This window comes from Poecilia mexicana, unplaced genomic scaffold, assembly GCF_051168715.1.
Source record: "Poecilia mexicana isolate PSO_F unplaced genomic scaffold, ASM5116871v1 scaffold_8, whole genome shotgun sequence".
In the NCBI taxonomy this organism is placed as follows: Eukaryota; Metazoa; Chordata; class Actinopteri; order Cyprinodontiformes; family Poeciliidae; genus Poecilia; species Poecilia mexicana.
In genome coordinates, this window is record NW_028263377.1 from 701,208 (window position 1) to 726,902 (window position 25,695).

The following is a 25,695-nucleotide window of genomic DNA, read 5'->3' on the forward strand; positions in this document are numbered from 1 at the left end:
AATCATCGCTGCATCTTTCCTCGTTAAAATAAAATGACAAGCTTGGTTTTGACCCTTGTCTGTTTGTGCAGCTGACCTGCAGCACCTTGTGACCATTTTACTACGAAATCAACTAAATAAAAGCGATATTAGGCTACCACATGTTCGTATTTATACAGGCTTTACAGGAGAGCATAGGTTTTGCCATCCATTGTGGTGGAGAGAGAGTGACATCATGTGCAAAGGGTCATATTGTTATATTTTTTATTTTTATTTTTAATTAACTTGTGTTCATTTAATTGCCTAATTAACCGCTACAGGGCTTGATTTGACTATCAATAAGTGTCCTTATGATAAAAAATGTTATGCTTACTACCTGTTACCTTCGTGCTGACTAACAAATGTTAGTTTGCTATGATAAACTCTGTCAATATTGTGTTGACAGTCAGTTCATAAAGGACGTACACTTTTTGACTAATTGTGACAGCCGATTGGTCAGTTGCTGACAAATACCCTGGAATGATTGGGGGAGGATTGCTCTACATGCACATGGGGGCAGAGACGGCATCATGTCACAGAAGTGATAATACGTATAGACAAAGTTCAAATACTCTTGCGTGATGTTTTATTTTTTAACCCAGTATATAATAATTTGTTTCTATTTTGTGTCTTTTGATGAAAATGCCGCAACAACTACGTATAAGTAATGTTAAATCGGATGAAAAAAACCCAAATCTAATATTTTATGGGGGTGCTATGACGTTTCCAGGGGGAGCTCTAGCACTCCCTAGTTCTAGAGGAGAACTGAAAAAAGTACAAAACCTGAACTCCCTGGCTAAACACAAAACAGGAGAAAACAGGCAAAGAACCACTACCAACTAGTGATGGACTATCTGAAGCCAGGCTTCCAGGCTTGTACCGAGTGAAAAGGGGGCGTGTCAGGTGAAGCCCTGCTTTGACACTTGTGTCGTCTTGTTGAAAACCACGTGACTGGCAACAAACGAGGCCTCACATTGCATGGGTCATGTGACTGCTTCATTTTGCATGTCAGTTTTCAAAGTAAAAGCGTGATGAGCCTTGCTGCTTCATGGCATGGGTTATTGTATTTGATCGCACATCAGAGTATTTGTCTTCAGCAGTGGCTGACATAAAAGGAACCTTGACCAACATAGTTCATGTTTATTAATAATTTTGATGATGGCACTCATCAAAATACAATGTTTGTTAATGGTTTTCTCAATTGTTGATTATGGTGTATCTTATGACTTTATATTTGTGAGTTTTTATTATGTAAAGCACTTTGAAACTGCATTGTTGCTGAAATGTGCTACACAAATAAACTTGATTGAAATGAAACCAGCAAGAAGAAAAAAATCTGACATCTAGGAATACTTCCCTTAAACAAAAATAATTAACCCCTTCAACTCCAAAATTCTCACCTTCTTGAAATTTCCACTATTTCTTTGTTCTGCAAAGATATATCAGTCTTGCACAGCAGAAACACACTTAAAATTGTTGGAAGAGTCAAATTTTGATGAGTTAAAATATAAAGGACTGGATCAGAGAGCCAATAGAAATCCAAGAACAAGAGAATTTTTGAAGAATTTTAGTTTTTCAGGAGGCAAATCAAAACTCAAAGAATACTGTCTGCCCCAACAAGCTCTGCACTTTGAATACATTAAAACAAATGTCTATTGACAAATCAGTCGATGACAAAAGAAAACAGCCACTGACAGTCGCCATATACCAGGATTGGCTACAAATGATTTTAATAACTATAAAAGATTACCGGTAGTTAAATAGGATTTAATTGACTCTCCTGTTGCTAAATATGAGTTTGACAAAAACTTTGTGACAATATTGCATTTACAATTTTTTTAAGTATGTCTATTAGAGTAAAAAGGCTGCCACAGTTTCAACAGCAGATGTCACTAGTGAGAAATGAATGAACCACCGAGTAATGAACCTTTGCGCAAAGCAATGAGCTGGGAAGCTTCATTCACGAGGCTTCATTTGGCATCACTACTACCAGCTTCCACTGTGAATAGAAACACACTACTTTAATTAAACACTTGATTCTTCACAATATGCTCACAGCAAGATCATTCAAGTCCCCACAAACAGTCAGCAGACAGACGAGATCACTTCAGATCAAGGCCCAGGGAAAAAGGGATCTGATCTCTGGCATGAAGCTCTTTATGGGGTGGCTGACGAGCTCCAACACATTTCACCTGTGGCAGCCAGGTAGAACTGAAACACAAAGAGAGAGCTCTCTCATGAAGAGAGCCCCTAGAGGTCGGTGACCGCAACATCCACTTCTATATAATTCCATCTGAATATACAGATGGAATTACATCTGTATACAGATATAACAGTGAAAGAACACCAAACTTGAACTTTTTTAGCAAGATACTGTATGTTGCTGAAATCCATACACACCATCTCCATGCAGAACTACGGTGGAGTCAGCATCATGCTGTGGGGATTATCTGTCTTTAGCATGAACAGGGGACCTGATCAGAATTATTACAGAACAATCGTCTAAGAAAAACAGTTACAAGCTGCAACAGTTTTAAGACGGTGAGTGGATGTTCAGTTTCTAGCAGAACAAGAAAATGTAACAGTGTAATGGTTTTGGTCAAATGATATTCATGTTCTAGACTGGCCATTGGTTCATTGCACAGATCTAAGTGGCAGCACTTGAAAAGTGTTGATTGCAGATGAAATCCATCCAATCTGATGAAGATAGAACAATGAGCAAGAAATGTTAGGTTGTTGGATATGAAAAGCTTGTAGAGAGACACACACCAAAAGGTGATTTTACGGGAGTTTACTGACGTCGCTCAGTAAAATCTGTGACTTCTGCAAGGCTCTGTAGAAAACATAGCTGTGGTAAAGAACTCTTTAAAAAATCTTTAGGGTAACACTGACATTGATGAAAGACTATACATTTTCAAACTTGAACCAATGCATTCATTCACGTAAACACGCACATAACACACATACACACACACGTATTGACGCTGCAGTTACATCACTATGTGGTGACTCAACCACTGGACTCACTGCTGTGTGTGTGTCTGTATGTCTTGAAGTGTGTGTGTGTTGAGTGTCCACCCACACATGATGAGTCATCCAATGCGCAGCAGGGAGTGCAGCAACACCTCCCTATATATAGCCACTTCAGAATATATGCGCACATCTGTGTGTGTATGTGTGGATGACTGCAGTGTTCACTGAATCCTTGAAATCTCACACGCGCACACGCAAACGTGCACACAGGGGAATGAAGGGGTTGGTGATGGGTTAAATGGGCTGTAGTGGCAGCAACTTTTCTCAATCAGTTTCAGCGTGTTATACAGCATAGCTTTATGAATGAAGCCAGCTTTGAATTATACTCTTATCTCTTGGTGTGTGTGCATGTGTGTATTTGTGTGTGGTGTTAAGCAACGTGTCTCTTTTTAAGCTCCTATACAACTATGCACACTCCTCCTCCTCTGCAATGAATGGGCTCATTTGTGAATCATCCTGCAGTGAATCAGAACATCTCTCCGTCTCTTTCCCAGCAGTCCTTGCAGCATCTGAGCGTGTTTCCATCCTCGCTGCCCCACAGACCTCTGGGAAGAGCCAAGTCATCCCCTGCAACCGCTGTCAACCCCATCAAACACCTCTTTACCACCGGTCAGATTCCTACTTATTTAATAAAGTATTTTTAGGAATGCACATCTGGTTTCTGACTGGATAAGTGTGGGTTGGTGTCAGTCCAGATTCTGGAAGCCTTTGGGCTTGTTGCCTAGTAACAAGCCCATAGTGCAGGGATACCCAAAGTCGGTCCTCGAGGGCCGGCATCCTGCACGTTTTAGTTCTCTCCCTGCTGATAGTAACAACCTTATCAGCTTGTCAATGTTCCTCTTAGGCCTTCTAACAGCCATCATTTGATCCAGGTGCGCTAAACCAGGGAGAGAACTAAAACATGGAGGATGCTGGCCCTCCAGGACCCACTTTGGGCACCTCTGACCTAAAGCATTCAACAATGAGCTTTATCAAAAAGAAAGTTTTAATCACAGTCTTTAAAGTAGACAGGGTATCTGCCTCACGGAGTAAAACTGGGAGCTGGTTCCATGGGAGAGGAGCCTGATAGCAAAAGGATCTGCTATTCTACTTTTAAAACCTGTGTGAACCAGTAGTAAATCTGCAGAGAGAGAAGTGCTCTGTTAGGAACATGTGGAACAATCAGATCTCTGATATATGATGGAGCTTGGTTATTAAGGGCTTTATATGTGAGAAGGTGAATCTTTAGATATTTATTAATTCATTTATTCTCATTTGTTGCAATTATGCCATACTTGGTGTTGGTCTCTCACCTAAAATCTCAGTAAATGCAATGAAACTTTTCTTTTTGTACAAGCTGTGAAAAATGTTAAAATGGTGTGAATACTTATGCAGGGCACCATAACAATGCTTGAGTTTACCATGCATGATATTGACAGTAGCCCCTTCTCTTTGCCTCTCTGCAGGGTTGGTGTATGACAGCCTGATGCTGAAACATCAATGTGTGTGTGGCAATGCTCACATTCACCCAGAGCATGCTGGGAGAGTCCAAAGCATCTGGTCCAGACTGCAGGAAACAGGCTTACTGAGCCGCTGTGAGGTACACACAGTCACACGCCAACAAGTTTGGAAGCGTAATCTTAGTACTCACAAAGGTTTCTGATTGGTGCATATAGAAGGTTGTTCACTGGATTGCTTTTACCTACATAAGTAAGGATGTTACCAAGCTTCTCTGTCTATCTGTCCACCTGTCTGTGAGCAGAGGATTCGTGGGAGAAAAGCATCTCTAGATGAAATCCAGTCGGTCCATTCAGAGTTCCACACTCTGCTGTATGGAACCAGCCCGCTCAATCGGCACAAACTGGACCACAAGAAGCTTCTGGGTATTGGTCTACCTCAGTCTATGTTCACAGTTTCATACTTATCCTACGCAGTAGTTTGGTGTCTTATCTGCTTTTAATTGTAATATTCTTCATCTCTAAGGACTTTTGTGCCTCCATATTTGTGTCTGATGATTACTGCTGCAACTAACAGTTAGTTATTAGTAAATTAACATAATTGATTGATCATTCTGACCATTAATCAATTAATTGGATAAAAAAATTAGCACATTCTGCTTATTTTTTATTGAACCATTTAACCTTTTTTGATAAAATATTAGAAATACATTAAAATATGCGAAAAACAACAAATAATCCAATTCCTTTTTAAAATAATAAAATAAACATTTTGCTACCTAAAATGCAACAGCAGCTTATTCAGTCCCAGATAGCACAGAATGATTGAAACAACATTGAATCAACGTTGAAAGTGGTCGGTCACTTGTATGTTGAATCAACGTTGGGGTTTCAACCATAACTGACATTATATCAATGTTGATTCAACCATCATCTGAACATGAATCTACATGCAGATTTGGGTTGATTTTATGTTGAATGAAAGCTAAGGATTTATGTACATTTTTAGGTCTGATAGATCTACATCATAACATGACACTAAAAGTTTCTTCACTGGTGTTAAACACACTATTTTATTGGCAGATGATGGGTAAACTGTGTGCAAAAGGTTACAAATGACGACATGGGTTTGATTTAACATTTTATTTAAGAAAAGAGGGACAGATCTTTAAACATATTTGACCCCTTTTTGACTGTCAAAACAACAGTCTGTTGTCCACAGAAGAACAGAGTCCATGAAGTTAAGCTTTGTACTGTATGAAGTAGGGAAACAGTACAAGTTGTGGTAACCCCAGTTTGACTCTGGTTGGCGTCACTTTGATTCCTTGCGATGTCTTCCTCTCGTTCTGGCGCATAATGAAGCCACTTCTTGACAATTTTGCTGCAGTCCTCAAGAGTCAGCTTTCGGTCAAACTGCAGAGCAACAGCTGAAAAAAATAAGAGTGAGGAAGGTGCCAGTTAGAAATATGATAAACATTTGAAAAGTTCTGAAACACAATGAAAGATTAAACAGTGTACTGGTTACAGGTCTGAGAACAAATACAAACCATATAGCTCCCCATGTACACTCACTGTTAAATTAATATCTTAATCTTTCATTAATATTTATCTTAATGTTTACATATACAACTGCATTTACCCATCAAGCTGCAGTATAGTGTAGGATTTATGATATTGATATTAAATCAATATTTAAAATAAAGGGCTGTTTATCAGAAAACCTAAGGATAAAACTCAGGGAGGATCAGGTTTATTTAACACACCAGAGACAAATAAATCGAACAAAAGGTGATTTATACTGTAGTTGGAAAAATTATAATTTATACAGAATAAACTTCCATCAAATAGCTGGTTCAATCTTCCATCAACTACAAATATTTCCAAATAAGTTGATTAAATTCCTTAAAAAGTGTCTATATGCTAATAAAGATCCCACACAAGTAACAATAATCCAGTTCAATTTAACCAGTTACCAATCCAAGGATCAACAGACTGAATCAGTCATTAGCAGGTTTAGTTCAGTGTTTCACCTGCCTTACATGTTAAGTGTTTCCTTTCTGCCTCACCTGGATTGAATCTGTGGATGATTAACAACCTTCTGCACTTCTTGATGGCTGCAGACGGTCATGCAATCATCTAACTCAGCTGTTCTGGAACAGAGGTTCATTTAAGCATGACCCTAAGCATATCATAATAAAAAGTTAAAAACAAGTGATTACTATCACAACAATTTAAAGCCCACCTGGAGCAGCCAGCCTTACACTTCCTTGTCCACCACATGCTCTCCCAGACCAAACAATAGGCCCCGCCCTATTTTAAAAACTCAAATCCTACAAAATCTCGCAGGATTTCATACTTAGGCCTGGAGTGGTGGGTAGGATGAAAATAATACAAAAGGAGACATGACCTCAATTATTAAAAATATCCGTTTTGCCCCAAAATAACCAGGATTACTATGGGCACAAAACAATGCCCTTATTTTTCAATAAACACATTTAAGATCAAAGTAATATTGAAAAACTTACCATAAAAGTGCTCAGCGGAGAATTCAATTCAGAAGCCGGTAGCAAACAAGCCAGCAGCAAAGTGGCTTTTTGGTTGAGACAAAACACAAGTGTAAAATTGGGGAGGTGGACTGTACAACTCCTAGTACAGACTTGTAGATGTTTTTGTGTCAACACATTATGCACAGTCAGTAATAATATTTACAGACAAGTAAGAAAATGTACAGAAAGGAATCACAACCCACTGTTCTCAACATGTAGTGCTTAATTTGAAACATGATTAACCCCCACCTAGTAATAAAATGTTCTGACCCAGAGCTCAAGGAGGGGGGGAGGGGTGAGAGCGGGTAAAGAGGAGAAGGTTGGGAGGAGCGGCTGGGTGGGGGAGGTTTGGGAGGGAGTAGGGGGAGATGAGGAGGTGATGAGGGCTGCAACAAACTGCCCAGATTGCACACAACGGTAAATCAACATTGAATTATAGTTAGAATGGTTGATTTTTGGTTGAGGTCAACAACTGATGGTGGATCAACCATCAAACAATCATCTAGTTCTAGCCAAGTAACCAATGTTGAAACTGTGTCATTGAATCAATGTTGTTTTGTGGTTGAAACCTAATGAATGAAATGCTGATGTCTGATCAAAACGGGATCAATGTTGAATCAATACATACTGTTTTGCTGCAACCCTTCCCCTCCTCTTTTCCTCATCAGAGCTCTTCGTCAGAGCATTTTATTAGTGAGCGGGGGTTATCACATTTTAAATTAACCACTGTAAAGAATAGTGGGTGATGATTCATTTCTGTACATTTTCTTACTTTTTCATAAAAAGTCCTACTGAATGTTTGTGTGTGATATATTGACACAAAAACATCTACAACTTACTATAAGGAGTGGAGCGGTCCACCCCCTGCTACCGTGTTTCCCCGAAAGTAAGACAGTGTCTTACTTTCTTTTTATCCCCAAAAGCCCCACTATGTCTTACTTTCGGGGTATGTCTTATATTGGAAAAAAAATTGTCGAATTTTTTGTTTTAACCATAAAATTAACATTTATTAACAACCTGAACAGTATTGTATTCACCACAAAACAGTTTTATAAAAGGAAGTGGAGAGGGGGACGGCGCTCATTTGGATCAGACGGAGGTGGCAGACGCGGCGACGTATGGAGAGGGGGCGGCGTGGACGTGGGCAGGAGGCGGCGCGCAGCTAGATGAGAGGTGTTTCCCCGAAAAGTAAGACATATGTCTTACTTTTCGGGGTACGGCTTATATTAGCCGACCCCCCTGAAACCCCCGATACGTCTTACTATCGGGGAAACACGGTATTTATATTGAGGCGTAGATGGGGCCAGGTGAGGGGTGGGGGGAAGGGGTGTGTGTGTGTGTGTGTGTGTGTCTTTGGCGAGTGGAGGGAAGGGGGTTGGGCGTTTGAATGGCGGGTGGTGGTGGAGGGGTGCAAAAAACAGCTTACATTGATTGAACATTTAGATTATTAGTTCTTCCTCAAACCTTATCCTCAAGGCAAACTGACCTGCATGCTTTCAGTTCAGCAAAACCCTGTTAATCAGATGTCAATTAAAATCATGTGTGCTGAATTAGGGAAATGCCTAAAACTTGCCTGGTGGACCGGTGCTGAAAAACACTGGATTTGATGTTGGCATTTCAATCAATGGATGTTAACTGGCTAGAATTGAATGGTTGATCCAGCTTCTGTCGTTGATCTTAACCATAAATTCAACCTTTGTGATCATAATTCAACATTTAATTAACATCTTTTGCACAAACACAAGTGGCTGTGTGTTTGGGACATCCCACACATGTAAATGGTGGGGGTGGACCGCTCCACTCCTTGTAGTAAGTTGTAGATGTTTTTGTGTCAATATATCACAGACAAACAGTCAGTAAGAATTTTTATTAACAAGTTTAAAACTGTACAGAAAGGAATCACCACTTACTATCCTCTACAGTGTTATTAAAAATGTGAGAACCCCCGCTCAGTAATAAAATGCTCTCACCCAGAGCTCTGATGGGGAGGGGAAGAAGGTGTGTGGCAAAACAGCTGACATTGATTCAACATTGATCAGATGTTGATCAGACCTCAGCATTTCATTCATTAGATTTCAACCACAAAACAACATTGATTCAATGACACAGTTTCATCAACAGTTAGAATTGGATGGTTGTTTTATAGTTGATCCACCATCAGTTGTCGACCTCAACCAAACATGCAACCTTTGTGATGATAATTCAACATTGAATTAACATCTTTTGCCAACAAGCCAACAGCGAAGCAGCTGTGTGGTTGGGCTATCCCACTCATGTAAATGGTGGGGGTGGACCGCTCCACTCCTTTTAGTATGTTGTAGATGTTTTTGTGTCAATATATCACACACAAACAGTGAGAATTGTTATGAACAAGTAAGAAAATGCACAGAAAGGAATCAGCACCCACTATCCTCTACAGTGCTTAATTTAAATGTGATAACCCCCGCTCAGTAATAAAATACTCTGACCCAGAGCGCTGATGAGGAGGAGAGGAGGGGGAGGGGTGAGGGAATACATCTGACATTGATTCAATATTGATCAGATGTTGATCAGACATCAGCATTTCAGTCATTAGATTTCAACCACAAAACAACATTGATTCAATGACACAGTTTCAACGTTAGTTACTTGGCTAGAGGTGGATGGTTGTTTGTCATTTGTCGACTTAAACCAAAAATCAATGATTCTAACTATAATTCAACGTTGATTTAATGTTGTGTGCTATCTGGGGTGAACGTTTGGTCATCTGTAGCAAAGGATGCATCTGCAGCTAAAAATTCCTTCTAACAACATGTGAAATCTCAGGCCTTTCTGCTGCACTTAATATCAATACACTGCAGGGCTGATAATGTAGATTTTTTTATTATCCGATTTATAACAGCAAAAGTACTTAATAGGAGATTATTTTTTAGAATTTGAACCAAATGGAGCTAAAACTGTCATTTCTGGATATCAAGGTTCTTTATGACTTACATTTTTTTGAATAGAATTGTTTTACTTGCTGCTCTGAGGGTGTTATTCTTTCAGCAAATGGCATGTTTCAGAGTCTGTGTACTTCAGTTAGCAATTATTCAACTGATAAATTTGTTGAATGTTTCAATTATCGATTCATTACAATTGATCTGATGAACTGCTGCTGTTGTGAGGTTTTAGTGGATTGCTTGTGATTTTTCAGGTCCCATCAGTCAGAAGATGTATGCTGTTCTGCCCTGCGGAGGAATAGGGGTGAGGCTCTCTATACTCTGTGTTAACCTGACCTCTATCAGAGGTCCTAACCTACGCTCCATGCTGCCCTCTGCAGGTGGACAGTGACACTGTGTGGAACGAAATGCACTCATCAGCAGCAGTTCGCATGGCAGTGGGCTCAGTTATTGAGCTGGCCTTTAAGGTGGCTGCAGGGGAGCTGAAGGTAGAACACACAAAAATTCTCCTCAGTATCATGTACCATCTGAACTGACCTTTACTCTTAAGTGTATATTTTTCTATCAGAACGGCTTTGCAGTTGTGCGTCCACCTGGTCACCATGCAGAGGAATCCACAGCCATGTCAGTATCTCTACCTCTTTATTTTTAAAATAATCTACATGTTTTATCAGATCTGCAAGCCTAGGTTCTGATAGAGCTGTGCCTGTTGTGTGGACACAGGGGCTTTTGCTTCTTCAACTCAGTAGCCATCACTGCAAAGCTGCTGCAACAGAAGCTTGGAGTGGGGAAAATCCTCATTGTGGACTGGGTGAGAAGCACAAAAACACAAGCATCACATACAGAGGATGTTCTACTAATTTATGTTAATTTTAAAACAGTGGAAGGATTGCAGGATCTGTAAATAATTAATCAAATTCATTCGAAAGCAATATACAGACAAAATAAGCAGTATTTTCAATTCATAAAGCCCTTTTTAAATCTGGAGCGTTGGGGACATCTGTGCTGCTGCAACATGGGCAGCATTGAGATTGATTTTTAGGCCTGAGTAGCTTTGTATGGAGGACCAAATAGATGCACAAGAGGACCCTGTGCATCTTTATGTTAATGAGGAGATCTGCCGTCTATGTCCACCTCCTCTACTATTGGCCAGCAGAACTTTGGAACCAACGTCACTGCGTCAGACGTTGTAGGGCATTTAGGTCTCGCGCAGCCGCTTGGTGCCACCTTTACAGGCCACAGATCAAAACAAACTTTATCCTGGTGGTTTTACTGCATTACTGACTGCAGTGAAGTTAGTTTTGAGTTGGATATTGGATATCCCAATATCCACCGAGCAAGCGGCGTTTAGCTCAGGGTTGATCCGATTTATGAACGTTAATTTCGGCCAGCCGATCTCTAGCTCCCTCCTCAGCGCTCGGAGGTTCACTTAGGGACTGTCAACAAATCTTCAAACAAAACACTCCTGTCAAACAAATGTTAATAAATGCCTTGCCTTGTGACCAACTGATACAAAAAAGTGGTAGTTTATGCTTTTACATGAGACATAAAAAATATAAAAACCTCTAAAAAGAGGAAAAATTAGTTTACATCAACTCTCCAGTCTAGTAAAAAATTCACACTGATTTTGACTCAATAGGTCACATGACCCAGAAGCTATTGAAGAGAAATACTAAATTTAAACTAAAAAAATAGGTAACAAAAATAAAAATTTAGTTAAAATGGAATAGAAATGCATGTGCCTCATATATAGAGTTTAGTACAATTACGTACTGAGTTCTAGTCAATGTGGCACACATTATATATAAACATTATATTATTTAATATTAATATTATTTAAAATATTGAATATGACTTGACATTTTAATAGAGGGTAGTGTGTTTCATGTAAAAGCATGAATTACCTCTTTTTTGTATCAGTCGGTCACAAGGCAAGGCATTTATTAACATTTGTTTGACAGGAGTGTTTGGTTCAGAAATCTGTTGACAGTCCCTAAGTGAACCTCCGAGCGCTGAGGAGGGAGCTAGAGAACGGCTGGCCGAAATTAACATTCATAAATTGGATCAACCCTGAGCTAAACGCCGCTTTCTCGGTGAATATTGGGATATCCAATATCCAACTCGAAACTAACTTCACTGCAGCTGCAGGCAGGTTCCTCATTAACATAAAGATGCCCATGGAGAAGTAGAAAAAGGACAAATAGAAAAAGGAGAGGAGGCAGTGACAAAAGGAGAGCCTGTATAAGGAAAAGACAAAACAAAATATGCTTAGGGGAAATGAAAGAGAAAATATATACATTTCTTGACGGAACTGTATGTGTAAGGACAAGGAAAAACTAAATATATATTTATGCTTTTATTTCTTATTATGTCAGTTTTGGTCCTCCATAGCTTTGATGAAAGACCAGCTCCTTTTAGCACAAGTTTCACACAACAGTAGTCTTTACCAATGTCCCATCAAATCAGTTTTTGATGCAAAAATGAATTTGATGCACATATAGTCAGCCATCGTGCGTCATATTTATGAACATACTAAAAACACAATACAAAAGTTCCAGCTTGGAACTTTGTGTGTAAATAAAAGAAAATTGGATTGATTGCATTGAAACTTTAACACATTAAAATCTGTGTAATTAATTCATTAAAATTAATGCGTTAAAGTCTTCGCCCTGATTCAAAAAAAAAATTGACATTCAGCATCTGACATGCTTTCCATGTTAAAATTAGGAAGACTAATTAGGGTCAAAACAAACACCTTTAGTAGTGCTGAAATATGTCTAATTCACTTTTATAGGCTATAGACTGAGATCTTCTGTAGCAAACACATAAAACCATAGCAAATGTTTTTTAATTCCAACCACCTCAAACAAAAGTTTAAGATAAGGTCATGGATGCTGTGTTAGAGAGTCATTCTCATGTGCAGCAGGTATAGCCACCTCCTCAGTCTGAGCACATGTGGCTATATGGCAATGTTGGTGCAACAAAAATGAATTACACTTATTACATTTCTTAGTTTTTAAAGAATGTAAATGTTCTGATTGTTCAGAAGGGATTTTAGTGCCATGTGTGAATATTCAGGCTTTGCTTTCAGTTCAGCATCATTACATGTTTTTACAGAACAAAAATACCCTCTCCTCCTTCACCATGCTTTGCATTTGCAAGACCAAAATTGTCTACTCTCACAAGGTTCAGATTATCCCTGCATATCATTGAGATCAATAAACCACTTTGTTTTGTACAAACTAAATATTCTAAATATTCTTTTTCATGCTGTCTGTGGTCTACATCACTCCTTTTGTTTAGTTTATTTTAAATCAGTTCTTTACTGGGGTTAAAGCTTTGCAAGGCACTATATCTGCAAAGATATAGAGCCTTGCAAAATTGATGCAGCCAAACTCTTGGCTTTGACATGGAGTCATGTTGTCTATAACATTATAACTGTCTCATTTTATAATGTGTCAGACATAGCAGGTGATAAAACATTGAGCTATTCAACTGTGTTTATAGTATCCAAGCATCTCACTGACCTTGCCTCTGACTTTACTGTGAACTGTAACTGCAGGACATTCACCATGGCAACGGTACCCAGCAGGCCTTCTACAACGATCCCAATGTGCTCTACATATCTCTGCATCGGTACGATGATGGAAACTTCTTTCCTGGCAGTGGAGCACCAGAGGAGGTATGTATTCATTCAATTGTTTAGTCTTTGTAACCCAGTCAAGACTTTTGTTACATTTTATTTGAATTTTGTTTAATACCCATGGATCATCCATTTACCATTTATCAAATGTACCACTTCTTTCAATTACTCAGTGTAACAAAAGCAGCAATTTTTATTCAAAACTATAACTGTCAAAAATAATCGACATAAAACTGCTGTCTTTTAAATGTATCTCTGCTTGCTCTGTGTAGGTGGGCTCAGGCGCAGGAGTTGGCTTAAATGTAAATATAGCATGGACTGGAGGAGTAGAGCCTCCTATGGGTGATGTGGAATACCTCACTGCTTTCAGGTAAACATTTCCTTACTGGAAGCAGCCAATTATCTCTGAGTAAAATCTGTTTGTACACATTTACTATACAGTGTTCCAAACTGTTAAATCTGAAGCATTTAGGAAATACCTGGATAACTGAAAACCAACACCAACTCATACTACGCTGCAGTGATACATTAGAAAAATTATGCTGTCTGACATTGTTTTGGCAAACTTACATACAAAAGCTACATTAACCTTCAACCTTCCATTGGCGTAACTGGGTGTCATTACTGCCAATGTAAATAACAAACTTACTGTATTTACACTTATTCTTAGCCAGCAGATTCATGTAGGATATGTAAAAGAAGCCAGCAGGGAGACACAAGGATAACACTGTGGAGAATGGGGATGGGAGTAGACGAGAGGAACTGGCAAGGAGTGCCTGAAGAAAAGGTGCTTAAATGTTGGAGAGGTTGAATTATGAACAAAAGACATAGGCTGATGAGCTAACAGGTTGCAAGTATGAGGGGAGAGCATGAGGCAGACTGAGGAGAGAGAGAGAGAGAAAGTGGCACAGAGGGTGATGGAGAGTACACAGGGATTGGGGAATAAATCTAGCACTAAAGAATAACTAGAAACCAGAAATAAACATAGAATCACTAACAAGAACTTAACTGAAGTAAGACAGATCAAGACTGATCTAATCAAAGAACAAAGAATAATCAAACTAAACCAAACTCCTAAACAAGTAAGGGTAACACTTTATTTGAAGGGGGTTAAATAAGACTGACATGACACTGTCATAAAAACCTGTCATAAACATGAATAAGCCTTCATGAATAGTTATGACTGTTGTCATAAAGCGTCATTCGGTAAATTATGACACTTTTAATACAAAGTTGACATTATTCAAAATGTTTTTGTTATGACAACTTGACATTAACCAGGAAATCATTACTGATATAAATTTGTTATAAAAGTATTACTGATTGCACTTTAAAAATTAGGTAACTTTATGTTATTAAAGGTAAAGTTTAAACAGTAATTGTCTCAAGGCATTTCACAAAAATAGTCAATTCAATTTAATCATGCAGACAGAGTCAGGAGGCCTGTTAACTTTGGAGGAGGAACAGAGACCCACAGCTCAGGTGGAAGAATATTTACAACAACTGTTTGTCAAACAACCATTGTCTATACTGTACTTCTTGTTTTAACAGGGTCATAGGTAGGGAATGACACTAACCAGTGTGCACCATATAGCCCAGTAATAGTCATGTACTCTACAAATCTGAACTTTATAGAAGAATGGCAAAATTGTTGAGAGAAAGCTATAAGAAGTCATGTTGCAGTTTGCCACAAGCTATGTAGGCAACAGCTTACAGATCTGTGGAAGAATGTCCTCTGTCAGTTGACATCACACCTTAGCCTTTTTAGCCTAGATGCAACATCCCCATGGAACATTATGGTGTCTGGAGTTTGGGATCTTAAGGAGATAAATTAAGAATACTTTTGCAAATCATGATAATCTGCACATGCAGTGTAAATGTTTTCATAATTAATTTTGGGAAAGCTAAACTGTGAGGCAAAAACATGCTCTAAGACCTTGCCTGTTTTGTGTGTTTAGGAGTGTGGTAATGCCCATTGCCCAGCAGTTCAGTCCAGATGTGGTCCTGGTGTCTGCAGGCTTTGATGCAGTGGAAGGTCATCAGTCTCCTTTGGGTGGCTACAATGTTTCTGCACAATGTGAGGCTTTAGTAGCAATCCCACAAACAATTTTTTCTACCCATATTTTTGAATTTATTTTCCCCAACATGACTCCTGATAAATATGTGTTTGCAGGTTTTGGTAAGCTAACACAGCTGCTGATGGGACTGGCAGGTGGGCGGATTGTAATGGCGCTTGAGGGTGGCCATGACCTAACTGCTATCTGTGACGCATCAGAGGCCTGCGTCTCTGCCCTCCTGGGAGATCTGGTAAGAGACAGACTCAAGCCTGATTTGCATGAGAAAATGTGGAATAAGCTACATTGCTAGTACAGTGAAATTAATCACAACTAATATACTGATTAGATTTTTGTCTATCATTCAGTGTGACTCTGGGTTTCAGTGGCCTCAGGAAAAGCCATGTCCAAAAGCCTGCGCCTCCCTGGAAAGAGTCATAGACATCCAGAGTAAGAACAATCACAATATGGTTCACATTAAACACCACAGCATATAGTCTATCTCTGTCTCTGACTGTGTCTTTGTGACTGTCTCCAGGTAAGCACTGGCCTTGCCTCCAGAGTCCGTCTCAAACCAGTAGCCCCTTGCTCCTGGCAGGGTCCCCTGTGGCCCCGGGCCAGTCTGAGAGGGACGAGGCTGAAACACTCAGCGCCATGGCCTCACTAAGTGTTGATGTGGACCAGCCAGGCTCTGTTCCTGAAAACAGAGAATTTAACAGGTCAGTTAAGGTGTAATTGTAACCATTCTGTAGCTTTAACTAATACCTTATTGCTTTTCAGCTTTAGAAATGAGAACATCTTTTCAGAAATCATTTTGCAGCCTCTCACAGGTTTTCTTTTATGCTTGCCCTGCATTGCTTTATTGCCTGAAGAAAGACATCCTCACAGCATAATACTGTCACCACCATTTTTCTCTTGATGCTTATTGTTAAGCATCACAAAAATTATATAAAAAAAATGATGCACAACAATATATATATATAAGTGATGCTTATTGTTAATTTTCTATCTTACATAACTTCAGAGGACCTGCCAAAAACTCTTGAATGTGATTTTATGGACAGAAATATTTACACATCCTTTTGTAGTTCACCATTAACCAGTGCCAGGCAGTTCCCTGTCTGGGTGCATCCCAGATGATTAGATCTATTTTGTGAAACATCCTAAATTACATCTAAGTTACATCTACGTTTGTCTATCTGAAAAAGAAACTACAAAGCAGAAAATTTCCCTGAGCAAGTTCATGTTATTGAAAATGTTGCATAAAAAGTAGAATTAGGTGGAGAATAAAACAAAACTGTATGGGTTTATTGACCCTTGAATTTTTTCAGTTCTCATTATGTTTTGTTTTGTTTTTTTCGCCACAACTGTACACTGTGGCTCCTTCACCCCATTACTAATGAATGTAAAAAGTTGGATATAAACCCCAGATGCTATCTGTGTTGTACTATATATATAATAATTCCCTTCTCATCCTCTGCGGGTGGTCGGTCTCTCTCTCACTCTGTCTCTCACTCTCTCTCTCCTTCATCCTCTGAGCTCAGGTCCTCTACCAGAGGCCTGGGAGCTTCAGGTTCTCCTCCAGTATCTTGGCTGTGCCTAGAACTGCACATTTCTGGACTGAGATGTCTGATGTTGTTCCTGGGATCTGTTTGAGCCACTGCTTCAGTTTGGGGGTGACTGCCCCGAGGGCCCCGATGACCACAGGCACCACTGTGGTCTTCACCTTCCAGGCCTTCTCCAGTTCCTCTCTGAGGCCCTGGTATTTCTCCAGTTTCTCATGCTCCTTTTTCCTGATGTTGTGGTCACTTGGTATTGCTACATCCACCACAACGGCTTTCCTCTGTTCTTTATCCACCACCACAATGTCCGGTTGGTTCTCCATTACCATCTTGTCTGTCTGGATCTGGAAGTCCCACAGGATCTTAGCTCGGTCATTCTCCACCACCTTTGGGGGTGTTCCCCACTTTGACCTCGGGGCTTCCAGTCCATATTCTGCACAGATGTTCCTGTACACTATGCCCGCCACTTGGTTATGTCGTTCCATGTACGCTTTCCCTGCCAGCATCTTGCACCCTGCTGTTATGTGCTGGACTGTCTCAGAGGCCTCCTTGCACAACCTACACCTTGGGTCTTGTCTGGTGTGGTAGATCTGAGCCTCTATTGCTCTGGTGTTTAGGGCCTGTTCCTGGGCGGCCAGGATGAGGGCCTCTGTGCTGTCCTTGAGTCCAGCTTTTTGTTGAGGTTTTCTCCTTGATGTGTAGCGTACTTTCCGCACTATAAGGCGCATAGAATAGACGCTGCAGGAGAGGATGGAGTTACGTTATGCATCCACTAGATGGAGCTGCACTAAAGTGAATGTCAATAAAACAGTCCGACTCCGGACGCGAGGAGAACCTTCTGCGGCGGGGCCGGGGCGTGGCTGGACAATGGTCACCCTTCTCCGTTCGTGCACAGCATGTTCGTGGAGAACTTGGTGCTAAATGACCTGCAGACGACCTGATTATAGACGGTCGTAGGTAGATAGTTCAGTCAAACTTTATTAATAGATTACAAACCAGCGTTCTGACAACCATCCCAGCATGCACCGCGCGCTTCTTCTTCTACGGGCAAAAATGAAGTCGGGGTCTGCTTACCGTAGTTGCTAGATCTGTTGTGGCTCAATATTGGTCCATATATAAGGCGCACTGTTGGCTTTTGAGGAGATTGAAGGTTTTGCGCATTATAGTGCGGAAAATACGGTGTGTATATATATATATATATATATATATATATATATATATATATATCTGCTCTGTTTTTTGAGGGAGGAGGACGCACTTTCTCTGTCTCCCTGCCCTCCCTATCTTCCCTGCTCCCTGCTCCTGTGTTTTCAGAGTCTTTCTTTTGAATAACTTCTGAAGCTGCAAATTATGGATCTGGTCAGCTGGTCTCTCAACGCAATTGATACAATTGTTTCCACTGGGAAAAGGGGAACATTCTTCGCTGGATATACGATGGATTCTGGATGGAAGTAGAAGACTGTGTGTCTGACGATGCTGTCAGTCGAGGATGTTGAAGATGTGTACATGATTGGATTCATGATAACAGGTTTTCTGCTTATTGGATTTGGCAGATACCTGGTTTATCGGAAATTTCGGAAGATACTGGCGGCAGTTTTGGCAACTTCAAGGCTGCCGGGTACTATTGATGGGATCTGCAGAGTGATCAACACTCAGACTGAAATGATACGGGAGCTGAGCCGCAGACTGGGTGCAATCCTGGAACAGGACCGTGGCCGGACAGCGGATCTCAGACTCAGAAGGGATATGGTGTAACCTTGGAGAATGTTATTCGCTCAGATCAGGCGGAAGACCCTAAATTCGGCTGTTTGGATTTGCCACTGAGAAGCTCCAGGGAGACTTTCAAGGAAGGCAGTAAACAGATGTGAGCCTGACCTAAACAAATTTCTGGAATCTGGCTCCCCTGGCTGGCCTTGGCTGGTTAGCTATCCTCCCCTGGTTGTTACATCCAAAGAAGGCTCTGTTCTGCTGCCCCCCGCCCCCTCCCTCCCTGGTACAGCTGTGTCTCTGAACTGATAAAAGCGGGTGTGAACTCCAAGATCGTACAGACAATCACAGACAATCGCGTGCTTCAGTTAGGGTTCATGGTCTGACACACACACATAACTCACATGAGACCCATATGCACGTCACACCTCCTCCTCGTACCCGGCTTGTTTTGTCTATATGTTTTTATATGTGCTTAAGTGCCAGTTTTTTTTTTCTTCATCTCAAGCTCTGCCCTGCAAAGAGCAGAATGTGAGACAGGCTGTTTTTATTTTCCTCTCCTTCTTTCCTTACCTGATGTTTTCTCTTATTTTTTTTCTATTTCCTCCTGCAAGGGCGGCGCCTGTTGGGCTGCGAGGCCTCAGCCAACTATTCCCCCCCCACCCCCGTGTTGTTGTGTGATGGATGGTTGTAACTGAAACTGCAATTTTGTTGTCTTTGTGACAATGACAATAAATTTTTCTGATTCTGATATACGTATTTTCCGCACTATAAGGCGCACCGGATTATAAGGCGCATAGAATAGACACTACAGTAGAGACTGAAGTTACGTTACGCATCCACTAGATGGAGCTACACTAAAGTGAATGTCCACAAAACAATCAGACTCTGGTCAGCGAGGAGAGCCTTCCGCGACTGGGCCGGGGCGTGGGCGGATGATGGTCACCCTTCTCTGTTCGTGCACAGCATGTTGTGGAGAACGTGGTGCTAAATGACCTGCAAGACGACCTGATTCTAGGCGTCGGTAGGTAGATAGGTCAAACTGTATTAACAAACCAGCGTTCTGACAACTATCCCAGCATGCACCGCGCGCTTCTTCTTCTACGGGGAAAAATGAAGTCAGGGTCTGCTTACTGTAGTTGCTAGATCTGTTGTGGCTCAATATTGCTCCATATATAAGGCGCACTGTTGGCTTTTGAGGAGATTGAAGGTTTTTAGGTGCGCATTATAGTGCGGAAAATACGGTATATATATATATATATATATATATATACAGGTGCTGGTCATAAAATTAGAATATTGTGATAAAGTTAATTATTTTCCATAATGTCATGATAAAAATTAAATTGTCATATATTTTAGATTCATTGCACACCAACTGAAATATTTCAGGTCTTTTATTGTTTTAATTTTGATGATTTTGGCAAACAGCTCTTGAAAACCCAAAATCCCTGTCTCAAAAAATTAGAATATTATGAAAAGGTTCTCTGAACGAGCAATAAAAATAATCATCTGAATCAACAAAGTAACTCTAAACACCTGAAAAAGATTCCTGAGGCCTTTAAAAACTCCCAGCCTGGTTCGTTACTCAAAACCGCAATCATGGGTCAGATTGCTGACCTGACTGCTGTCCAGAAGGCCATCACTGACATCCTCAAGCAAGAGGGTGAGAAACGGAAAGAAATTTCTGAACGAATCGGCTGTTTGCAGAGTGTTATATCAAGGCACCTCAGTGGGAAGTCAGTAGGAAGGAAAAAGTGTGGCAGAAAACGCTACACAATGAGAAGAGGTGACCGGACCCTGAGGAAGATTGTGGAGAAGGGCCGATTCCAGACCTTGGGGGAAGCAGTGGACTGAGTCTGGAGTAGAAACATCCAGAGCCACTGTGCACAGGCGAGTGCAGGAAATGGGCTACAGGTGCCGCATTCCCCAGGTCAAAGGTCAAGCCACTTTTGAACCAGAAACAGCAGCAGAAGCGCCTGACCTGGGCTACAGAGAAGCAGCACTTTGGACCACTGTTGTTCAGTGGTCCAAAGTACTTTTTTCGGATGAAAGCAAACTTTGCATGTCATTCGGAAATCAAAGTGCCAGACTCTGGAGGAAGACTGGGGAGAAGGAAATGCCAAAATGCCAGAAGTCCAGTGTCAAGTACCCACAGTCAGTGATGGTCTGGGTGCCATGTCAGCTGCTGGTGTTGGTCCACTGGGTTTTATCAAGGGCAGGATCAATGCAGCAGCTATCAGAAGATTTTGGAGCACTTCATGCTTCCATCTGCTGAAAAGTTTTATGGAGATGAAAATTTAATTTGGTCTGGAATCGGCCCTTCTCCACAATCTTCCTCAGGGTCCGGTCACCTCTTCTCGTTGTGTAGCGTTTTCTGCCACACTTTTTCCTTCCTACTGACTTCCCACTGAGGTGCCTTGATATAACACTCTGCAAACAGCCGATTCGTTCAGAAATTTCTTTCCGTTTCTCACCCTCTTGTTTGAGAATGTCAGTGATGGCCTTCTGGACAGCAGTCAGGTCAGCAGTCTGACCCATGACTGCGGTTTTGAGTAATGAACCAGGCTGGGAGTTTTTAAAGGCCTCAGGAATCTTTTTCAGGTGTTTAGAGTTACTTTGTTGATTCAGATGATTATTTTTATTGCTCGTTCAGAGAACCTTTTCATAATATTCTAATTTTTTGAGACAGGGATTTTGGGTTTTCATGAGCTGTTTGCCAAAATCATCAAAATTAAAACAATAAAAGACCTGAAATATTTCAGTTGGTGTGCAATGAATCTAAAATATATGACAATTTAATTTTTATCATGACATTATGGAAAATAATGAACTTTATCACAATATTCTAATTTTATGACCAGCACCTGTATATATATAGATGGGTATCCATCTGTCTGTCTGTCTGTCTGTCTTGGTTGGAGGCAGCCACCACCAACCAGGACGTCAACCTCACCAAATACAGAGACTCAGTAACTGGATACATAACAGAAATGCATGGAAAATGTAACAGTCACCAAGGACATTACAGTGAGAGCAAACGAAAAACTGAGGTACGTGAGCTCCTGAGAGCATGCAACGTTGCTTTCAGGTCTGGGAACAAGGAGGCCCTCAAGTCAGCCAGGGCCAACTTGCACCGGGCTTGAGAACAGCCAAGCTCTCATTGTCAAAAAAATCAACTCACACTTAACAGACACAAAAGACCCAAGACGCCTGTGGCAAGGCATCCAGTCAGTAACAGACTACAAGCCAGCCTCCCCACTGTGTGAGGACAAGACAGACTTCCTCAACTCACTGAACACTTTCTTCAGCCAGTTTGAAGAAACTAACACTACAAAACCTACAAAAGCCCCAGACAACCCAGACAGCACAACACTTCAACTGGACCCAGTGGACGTGAGGAGGACCTTACTCAAGGTGAACCCCAGGAAAGCTGCAGGTTAAGATAACATACCCGGGCGCGTACACAGAGACTGTTCTGACTCACTCACTGACGTCCTCACAGACATCTACAACATCTCTCTGAACCAAGCCATCATACCTGCAAGCTTCAAAGCCACCACCATCATACCACTACCCAGAAGTCACTAGCATCATCACTCAATGACTACAGACCCATACCACTCACTACGATCTTGATGAAGTGCTTTGAAAGATTGGTAAAGGTATGGTAACATCCCCACTCCCCACTACTATCCATATCAATTTGCCTACTGCCCCAAGTGCTCCACTGATGACGCCATAGCAGCAGCACTTGACCTCTGCCTGGCTCATCTGGAGAACAAAAACAGTCACACAAGGTTGCTGTTCATTGACTTCAGCTCTGCGTTCAACACTGTCATCCCCCAACATCTGGTGAACAAGCTGAGTTCAATAGGCATCAGCACTTCACTATGCAACTGGCTGCTGGACTTTCTAACAAACAGACCACAGACAGTCAGAGTTGGAAACAACTCCTCAGTGACCAGCATCATAAACACTGGGGTGCTGCAGGGATGTGTGTTATCTCCCACGACTGCAGTGCCAGATTTGAAACGAATCACATCATTAAATTCGCAGATGAAACGACAGTGGTGGGCCTCATGAGAGACAACGATGACTCAGCGTACAGAGAGGAGGAACATCAACTGGTGTGAGAGAAACGACCTGCTACTCAATGTCAACAAAAGAAATAACTCTGCACTTCAGGAAAGAAAAACCAACTCACATCCCACTCATCATCCATGGCAGTGCTGTGGAGTCTGTGAAAAGCACAAAGTTCCTTGGAGTGCACATCACAGATAACCTCACATGGACTACAAACACCACCTCCGTGGTCAAAACTCCACTTCCTGCAGAGGCTGAGAAGAGCCACCCTCCCCACATCTGCTCTCACCACCTTCTACAGGAAGCCACTGAGAGCATCCTGACCAGCAGCCTCTCTGTCTGGACAGCAGCTGTCTAGCTGCAGACAAGAAGGCACTCCAGAGGGTGGTGAGTACCACAGAAAAGATCATCAGATCACCTCTACCAGCCATTCAGGACTTCACACTGTTCCAAGATAGCAATAAACATAATGAGAGACCCCACTCACCCAGCACACAAACTGTTCTCCCTACTACCATCAGGGAGGCCACCGCAGCTTATGGTGTCGCACAAGCAGACTGGGAAACGGCTTCTTTCCACAAGCCATCAGACTCATCAACACATTGTAGTAAATGAACATTTCAAGGACACTGGAGAACATTTCATAAACATTTCCTTCACACACCACTTGCACTTTACTCTTTGCACCTTGCATACAGCATCTGCTTTACCTCACATTACCTGTATGTCCACTGTTTGCATTTCTGCTGCTGTGTCCGTGTGTGTGCGTGTGTGTGTGTATTTTTGTGTATTTATTGTCCATCTATATTGTCTTCTTATTGCACAGTGTATTGCAGTGTGTGTGTGTGTGTGTGTGGGGGGGGGGTAATGTCAATGGCTTATTTATATGTTTATATGTTTAATTTAATTGCACATTGGAGACTGGTGAAACACAATTTCAAACTTCTGTGTTAACCCTGTTACATAGATCTTTGACAATAAAGTAGACTTCACTTGACTAGATAGATAGATAGATGTATATTGTTGTTGCGCAACACCCCCCCCCTTCTCTCTCTCTCTCTACTTCCCCTTCTGAGAGGAGGGAGATGTTGCTCCCAGCTCTCCATCTAACGGGTCCTAGAAGCCTCTAACTCCGGAGTATTACTACAGATGAGAATATAGAGGACATTCTGTTTAAGCTGGACGCGAGAAAGACTAGCCTGGCTTCTGACGACCTTTGCCTCCAGATGTCCCACCCTTTTTCACCCTGTGAACTAGCCAGATCGAGCAGCCCGCAATCAGCTAGCTCCACAGAGCACACCTGTTAACGGTCGCTCTCTCTTTATTACAATTTGCACTTGTTACTGAACCAGGTAGGTTTTAGTGACTCGGGCGAGTCCCAAGGGTGTTGTTTTAGTTTTGGCTAAAAGCAACCTATAAAACATTTTCCACTTTCTCCTCCCAGAATCAAACTTCATAGCTATTTTACAACCATCAAAGAACTTTAAGGTGACTCATTAACTGAATGTCCACAACATCTTTTAGATTTTCTTAATGCTAATTATTTTATTAGTAAGGCAGTTTTGCAAGGGTCAGTACAGCTTAAATTAGTAGCCGAAATAATCAGACAAGTAAAATCAATAATCTGGTCTATCTTTCCCTAATGCTGACACTGTGAACTAAAAAAGGAAAACTTTGAGAGAGACGGACAGAGTTTGGCATTTTGAACCCCAGAACTGGCCTGATGATGGAAAAGGTGTTGCAGCAGCAGGAGGCTCCCAGTACAGGAAGAGTACTGAGTCAGAGCGGCAGATCTCGGGCCTCAGGGTGACTTCCTCATGCTCGTAGCGGTCCTCTCCTTCTTGTCTTGCAGCTCTGTAGCTCCTTTCTCTTCGTCTCACGATCTTTCTGGTCCTTCGAGATGTAGAAGAGCTGGTCTCATGGAAGGAACACACCAGTTCTTCCTCTTTGCCTTTGTTCTTTGTCTTTGTCTTTATCTTCATCTTTGCCTTGGTCTTTTGCTTTGGGGTCTCGAACCCAGCTGATGAGAGAAATGCAATTTGAAGCCACATGTTGCGGGGCTAACGGGTTGGTCCCCATATGCTCTGTGGCTCCGGCTCTTCTTCAGCTGCAGAGTTCTTTGTCCATCTCGATCTTGGCTCGAAGCTGCCTGAAGGATCCAACCAAAGACTCCTCTTTTGCACTCACCTTATAAAGGGTTTATCCACCCTTTTGGTGCATTTGCATTGGCTAGCTTTGTTGCTGTGCCTGTTTCATTGGCTGACTGCTTGGACCGATGATCTCATATCCATCACCGTCTTGGAGACATGATGACCTGATGTCTGTTCTAATGACCCAGGGTTGCTCAACAGTCCTCTTGTGTCTAACCTTCTCTTAGGAAAGTTGAAGTTCAGCAATAAGGCCTTGGTCCTCCTATCAGTTCCTCTTTCCTTTCCCCTGACTTCTCACCTACCATCTACATCCAACACAACATCAGTGACCTTTGATTACAGTTACACATTTTACACCATTTCCAGTTCAATGTCAAAATCACATTTATAACCTTTTAGTTTCTCTGATTTAGCATTCATTTATAATTTTATAATAACCATTACTTATTAGTTACTCTTATTATAATCATGATGTGAGTTATTACAGCCATTTCCCCAAGAAAGAAACCAAGAATAATCAATTATTCTAATTATTTGAT

The 25,695-nt window shown here is 41.3% G+C and overlaps 1 protein-coding gene and 1 long non-coding RNA gene across 12 annotated transcripts in view; one reads left to right on the forward strand and one right to left on the reverse strand.

Annotated features, from left to right (window-relative positions):
* Window positions 1-25,695, forward strand: part of hdac5 (histone deacetylase 5) — a 97,002-nt gene that overhangs the window by 63,784 nt on the left and 7,523 nt on the right. For 10 of the 11 annotated variants that reach the window (XM_088007981.1, XM_088007989.1, XM_088007984.1 and 7 more), the window contains 13 exons: window positions 3,546-3,660; window positions 4,497-4,630; window positions 4,793-4,913; window positions 10,209-10,258; window positions 10,335-10,442; window positions 10,523-10,578; window positions 10,678-10,765; window positions 13,517-13,636; window positions 13,870-13,967; window positions 15,556-15,674; window positions 15,771-15,904; window positions 16,020-16,101; window positions 16,190-16,370. In XM_088007981.1, the coding sequence (XP_087864107.1) occupies window positions 3,546-3,660; window positions 4,497-4,630; window positions 4,793-4,913; window positions 10,209-10,258; window positions 10,335-10,442; window positions 10,523-10,578; window positions 10,678-10,765; window positions 13,517-13,636; window positions 13,870-13,967; window positions 15,556-15,674; window positions 15,771-15,904; window positions 16,020-16,101; window positions 16,190-16,370 (1,406 nt within the window). The remainder of the gene's footprint in view (window positions 1-3,545; window positions 3,661-4,496; window positions 4,631-4,792; window positions 4,914-10,208; window positions 10,259-10,334; window positions 10,443-10,522; window positions 10,579-10,677; window positions 10,766-13,516; window positions 13,637-13,869; window positions 13,968-15,555; window positions 15,675-15,770; window positions 15,905-16,019; window positions 16,102-16,189; window positions 16,371-25,695) is intronic. The other variant, XM_088007988.1, reaches the window with a different exon arrangement.
* LOC148157811 (uncharacterized) lies at window positions 5,616-6,646 on the reverse strand. The gene is made up of 2 exons (XR_015764040.1): window positions 6,554-6,646; window positions 5,616-5,914 (listed from the first exon to the last, which is right to left on the reverse strand). It is a non-coding gene; the product is annotated as an uncharacterized LOC148157811 (long non-coding RNA).